This window comes from Theobroma umbraticum, unplaced genomic scaffold (assembly GCF_002168275.2).
Source record: "Theobroma umbraticum cultivar Fairchild unplaced genomic scaffold, ASM216827v3 scaffold_146.0, whole genome shotgun sequence".
In the NCBI taxonomy this organism is placed as follows: Eukaryota; Viridiplantae; Streptophyta; class Magnoliopsida; order Malvales; family Malvaceae; genus Theobroma; species Theobroma umbraticum.
In genome coordinates this window covers 4,597,018-4,603,696 of record NW_018397265.1, presented here as the reverse complement: position 1 = coordinate 4,603,696, position 6,679 = coordinate 4,597,018, and the positions used below count along the sequence as shown (strand labels likewise).

The following is a 6,679-nucleotide window of genomic DNA, read 5'->3' as shown; positions in this document are numbered from 1 at the left end:
CCTCCCCAACAAAGGGAGTTTTTGCTTTCGACGTAGCTAACTTACTTTTCAATTTATGAATGATTGGCCACCAAATGCTAAGGGACCCTGAGGTAGCTCCTAAGGGCAATCGAAAGTGAGTAGATGGAAACTTAATAACTGTACACTTGATCAAATCAGCCTATGAGTTCAAAGCGTTATAATCAACTCCTACTCCTTATAAATAACTTTTCTGAAAGTTTATCTTCAATCTAGAGACTACTTGAAAATACCTCAAAAGTCATTTAATATTGAAGAGATAAGAAGGGTTAGGATCACAAAGTATTATTGTATCATCCACATACTGAAGGTGTGAGACATAGACACTGAAGAAACCAACCACAACTCCTTTAACAAACTACCTTCTATCGCCCTATACATGAGAGCACTGAAGACTTCCATAACAAGATTAAAAAGTAAAGGTGAAAGTGGACAGCATTATCTTAAACCTCTCCTCATATGAATCTCCCTGGTTAGCAAACAATTAACTAAAATGGAGACGGTATCAAAACAAATGCAATCTTTGATCCATTTGCACCATTTATCACCAAATCCCATTTGCCTCATAACAGAGTCAAAGAAATCCCATAAAACATTATCAAAAGCTTTCTCAAAATCAACTTTGAGAAAGATACTTGTTCTTTTATTTTTCTGCATGACATCAATGACCTCGTTTGCAATGAAGGCACAATTGAAAAGCTGCCTACCTTGGATGAAGGCAAACTAGTTGATCCCTAAAACTTCATCCATAACCTTTTGCAATTTCAAGGCAAGAGTTTTCACAATGATCTTATAAAGGCATCCCATAAAGCTAATCGTGTGGTAATCATTGAGGGCATTACGATTACAACATTTAGGGGCAAACGTGATGAATGACACATTCCTTATCCATAATTCCAATATCTTGGAAGTCAACCACAAATTTCATTAGCTCTTCTTTTATAATGCTTCATTGGCTTTCAAGAAAATTGAAATTAAAACCATCCGATCCCCGCGCTTATTGCAATCAAAACTACTAACAGTATCCCAAATTTCCAACTATGAAAATGGCTCTTCTAATATAGCAGTAAAGTATTCACTGAGTTTCATAATCCCATCCATGGCAAGTAAGTTTACAAATAAAGTTTCTTATCCTCTTAGCAAAAACAACTTTGTGAAAATATCATGTGTTATGGTTGCCCTCCAAGAACCATTTCACACTAGACTTCTAATGCTAAGTATGCTCATCAACTTTATACAGTTTTAAACATATCACTCTTAAATTTTTCCATGGTTCTACATTTCTCTCCATCTGCATTACCCTGCTGAATTCCCACTACTAACTACTAAATTTCATATTTCAGTATTCTAAATTTTTCACTCACATCACCAATAGCCTAATTCTACCATACCTTGATACTAGTATCTCTTAGTCTGTGCCAGATTAAAGACAAGATTCCCATTGTAACAGAAAAACGGTCTAACCTACTAAAGTCAAGATTTTCACAAAAATCGCACCATGTGAAAGTACCACCTACCATATAAACATACATTAGTTCAGAATCCTTAATGAAATTACTGAAGTGCTCCATAAATCTATCGAAACCAAAGCATCCAAAGCTTTCTTCAATGCATTTAAGGGTATTGAAGTTGCCACCTAACCACTAGATTATTTCCCAAGCTCGGTTAGTGAACAACAATTCATCCCAAAATATGAGTTTTTCATGTTTATCATTTGGGCCATAAATATTACCAATGCCAATAGTTCATTCATACCTTGGATCTTACCAATGATGAGAATAAATTACCTGTTGACAATAGTGTGAGCCATAGTGATGTAATTTGTACACCAATAGGTAATAAGGCCACTTAATGCCCTTATCGAGTCCTAGGCAATCCATCCATAAACTTCTCTTCCCCATATTCTCTCCACAGATCTTACACTAACATCTTGAAGCTTGGTTTGTTGTAGCAATAAGACTTTTAGCTTATATTCCACGGATAAGTTTTTCTTAGCCTTTTTCTTTTCAAGCCTCCTTAATACATGCACATTCTAAAAAACAATAAACATAAGAAAATAAAGAAACCACAACATAGTAGGAAAAAAAACTTACCACCCAAACATAGGGCACAAAGCACAAGACCGCAATCAGTGGTCTTCCTCTTCCAAGGCCACAAATAAACTAACCACATCACCATCACTATGGTTGAACACCATACTAACTTCCTTGCCAATCGCCAAGGTATCTTCCGCCTCCCTAGCTAGCATTGAATTACGTCTGGCAATATCACCATAAAAAATTGGCTCATCTAAAACCTCCTGCATCAACTCTCTACTGCAATTGTTTACGGTATTTCTTGTGCATTTATTTCTATTATTGCATCACACTCCAGTGACAACTTTTCTCCTCGTAATTCATGGAGGTCGTGATGGAACAACATCACTTATATTTGTTTCTGCCATCTAATCTAGTTCGAAGTTTACCTCTTTACCCAATTCATTGGTAGCATCATTACCCATATTCTACCTATTTTCATCAAATTGCTCTACAAGAGTTTCATTCAGGCCCTTGTTCTCACTTTCTTCCCCCCTATTTTCTACAATATGAACTTGCTTAACTAAGTTGTGGGTGTTGCCCAGGCCTGATCCTCCATTATCATTTTCCTTTGTTTTAAAGCACACTTCCTTGTCTCTCACCTGTATAATCGTTTTGTTCAAGAAATGATAAATCAAGTGTGGGTTTCTCATCTTCCATCCCACCAGTCTAATCCTTATAGCCCAAAAGACCCACATCACTTTGAAGTTCAAGGCTAGGGATAATTTCTTTTTATTTTTCTCAAGGATCGACCTTTCCTGACCTACGGGTCAATCTTACAAAATTCCAAAAGCTTTTCTTTTCCTCTGTGTCTTCTTGGGATTGACCTTTTTAGCTTAAGGGTCAATCTTAAGAATTTCTGGTAGCTAATTTTTTTGTTTTCTCTTAGAATTGACCTTCTTAGCTTGGGAGGTCAATTTTATCAATTTCTAGTATGTTTCCTTGGATTTTATGCTTTCTTGAGATCAACCTTTTTGGCTTGAGAGGGTCAATCCTATGAGATTCCAATAGCTTCATTTGATATGCATTTCACAAGGATTGAGCTTTCTTGTCTTATAGGTCCATCTTACAAAATTCCAGAAGGTAAATTTCTCTCTCTGTTTTTCTTTGGGATCAACCTTTCATCAATAGAGGCTCAATCCTTACAATTGAGTTTTAACATTTTGAATGCTTTTTGGTTTCTTTTAAGAGCTATAAGTTTGTCAAAACTTTTCTAAAACCTTGGGAAGTTGTTTTAATGGTTCAAAACATTTCAATGACTTGTTTAGAAATTTTGATCATTTTAATTTTGTCAATTCAAAATAGAACTCAATTTTAAAGCTAACTTATTATTATAATATTATCGTATTAAATGCAATAATTGAAAAAAAATAATTAATATAATAATTTTAAAGTGAATTCATACTCTTTAAGGTGAAAAAATAATTAATATAATAATTTTATAGTGAATTAGTACTCTTTGAGGTTATTTGCATATTATTTATAGTAATTACTTTTGTATCAAATACAATAGTCAATGATTAATACGAGAAATTTGAATATATTGAAAGAATATTATTTAGAAATTTGCTAGCGAGTGCTCATAAAGGCACTCTTTAAGATTATTAATATATTACTTACAGTAATATTTTTGTATTAAACGTAATAAATTAATATTAATGTTATTAATTTCAATACATTGAAAAAGCACTAGAACATTTGGCTAATTGATTGGTACATTGTCCCCCTGTTTAAAGAGTAAGGTTCGAATCCCCACTCTCTCAAATTATAAAAAAAAATCAATACATTGAAAAAAATAATATTTAATATAATAATCTTAAAAGAATGTTCTCGGCACAATTATTAACAAAACTCTACTACTTAACTTAGTAATCTTAAAGTGTGTTCTTACGATACATTTGGTTTGGAAAATGAAATTGGGGAATGAAATAATTATTATATAAGATTAGAATAAAGTAGAAATATGAAAAAAATTAGATATTATGCCATGTAGTTCATAGAATATAATTGTAACTCTTACATTATTTCAATGTTCAGTTAGCAAAAATAACTTTAGAATAATAAATGATTAAGTAATAAAACAAAAAATACTCTTTATTATAATTTAATAAAAATTTTAGATTATTGTAACTTTTGACAATAGGTTATCATTAACTTATAATTTAATAATAATTTAATATGTTATCTTTAAAATATTAATAATTTGCTATTAAAATGATTTAGTATTAAATTAATATTATTTTTAATTTAAATTTTTCATTTTTTCTTTTAATTTTGTTTTAAAATATTAATAATTTAATTTTTTATTAAAAAGAGAAATATATTATTTTATTTTTTATGTTTCTCTATTTTATTTTTCTTTTTGATAAAAATTTTATTATCTTATTTTTAAAATATTAATATGATTTTTCTTTTAATTTCTTTTATTTCCTCTATTTTGCATCTGTCTTTTTCTCTTTTTAAATTTCTTTTTATAAAAATATTATTAAATTATTAATAATTCAATAGCTTATTATCAAAATATTAATATGATTTTTTAATTTCTTTTTTTCTCTATTTTTATTTTTCTGTTTTTCTTTTTTATTTTTTATTAAAAATATTATTAAAATATTAATAATTAATAACATATTATTAAAATATTGATATGATTTTTATGTTAATTTGTTTTTATTTTTTACATTTTGATTTTTCTTTTTATTAAAATATTAATAATTAAATATTTTATTAATGATATTTTTATTTTCTTTTCTTTTTTTCTATATTTTCATTTTTTCGTTTTTTAATTTCTTTTTAGTAAAATATTAAAATATTAATAATTTACTATCAAATTAGTAATATGATTTCTATTTGAATTTATTTTTATTTTTCCTTTTTTGTCTCTTTTAATTATTTTTTTATAAAAATTTTATTAATTTAATAATTTATTGTTAAAATTAATGTGATATTATACGGTAAGCTTCGTAGTTTCACTTAATATTCTACATAACTGTTTGAGTTCTATTCCATGAAACTTAGAATAGATAATATCATGTAGAGAATCGGTATTAGTTATTTCAAGTTTTTAAAGAATGGATATTCTTTGAGACTGATCATTTTTTATTCAAAAATGAAGAAAAAAATGATAATTATCATTTCTTCCAACCAAATATGCCATTAAAGCATGCATTATTAAACGCTCAAATTATAGACAATAATTAAGGTAAAGTTTTGTTAATGAATAATTTGAGGACAATGGGCTTAAGTCAACCAAAAGAAAATGTTTATAACAAATTTTAATTAATACATTGTTTATTTTTAATTTTGATTAAAATAGAGTATTAAACAAAAAGCATTTTCTAAAAATTGAATTTTACTAATGAGTGTGGAAGGTTACATTTTAAGATTATTATTATATTAAATAATATATGGTCTCAATATATTGAAGTTTATCACGAAACTACAGCATATAATACTAAATTATTACTATAAATAGTATTTGAATTAATTATAAAAAATTCGCTTATTAACAAAATCCATAAGAAATTTAACTAGTATATAACGAGAGCTACTTAAAAAAAAAATTATAAAGAAGATAAGATATAGTGGAAAGGAAACCCTATCTTCAGTTTATTTCTTCCCCAAACAGTTTTCAATGGCCACCTAACAAAATCTTTATCTCCTTCTGTCTCCGTTACTCTCTACCACACAAAGAAATGTCAGCTTTAAGATTCTTACTCTCCTCCAAGCCATAAAACTTGTTTAGGGCTGCTTATAAAATCTGCGTACAAAAACAATAGACAATTTCAACATTCAATGAATTACAATTTTGTGGAATTACCCAAAAAACTTTGTGATCATTCATCACCTGATCGCAAAGATTGTTTTGAGAACCGAAACTGTTTTTGGTTTCTACGGAAGATATATAAATTGTTGGCTGCAGCCGCAGCTCATGGTCTTAAGCCTTGATCCTTGATGACTCTCCAACCACTTCCTCCATTCTAGAGTACCACTCTCCAATTCGAGTGTGTTCCACCATATCTCTACCAGACCTCAGGTAACGGATGGGTCTTAGCACCCCAAACACAGCAAGGTCAGCTAGATTTGGCTTAGATCCCCCTACACAAATTCAACAATTGTTCAAGGGCATGGGATATAGAAAAGCAATGCTCCTATACAACACTCTTAACATTGGTTCAAGGTTATGTTCTGGGAGACTCAGCTTCATTTTTATGTATCAATTCAATTCAATTGTTACCCTACCAAGACTAACAACCAAAGTTTTCTATATAGACATCATATAGCTGCCATGTGATCAATGCTTGTCATAATGATCAGTCCGTTAATTGGTGCATATACTTGTATGTATTTGACTTGATCTCTGAAAACTATATTCACTGCATATAGAAAACATACCAAGAAAATTCCGACCATTTAGAGCATCGACCCATGTTTCCGCTGCTTCATATAAGGCAGCACGTTCATCAGTGATGTTATATTTCTTCTTTAGATTCTTGGATACAAAATACATAGCAGCAGCTCCAGCATATTTCACTGTTATCTTCTCAGTGAAGCTAAAATTACCTGCAGTTAGAGAAGAGAATATCATG

The 6,679-nt window shown here is 29.7% G+C and overlaps 1 protein-coding gene across 2 annotated transcripts in view; it reads right to left on the bottom strand.

Annotated features, from left to right (window-relative positions):
• Positions 1–5,549: 5,549 nt before the first annotated feature.
• LOC110422555 (uncharacterized) overlaps positions 5,550–6,679 on the bottom strand; it is a 5,892-nt gene continuing 4,762 nt past the window's right edge. Inside the window, exons 5-7 of one of the 2 annotated variants that reach the window (XR_002445727.2) lie at positions 6,486–6,653; positions 5,938–6,188; positions 5,550–5,850 (exon numbers count right to left, since the gene is read on the bottom strand). Coding sequence is in view for 1 of the 2 variants with exons in the window: in XM_021436517.2 (XP_021292192.1) it covers positions 6,028–6,188; positions 6,486–6,653 (329 nt within the window). In the remaining variant the exon portion in view is untranslated. Of the gene's footprint in view, positions 6,189–6,485; positions 6,654–6,679 lie in introns of both variants that reach the window. The other variant, XM_021436517.2, reaches the window with a different exon arrangement.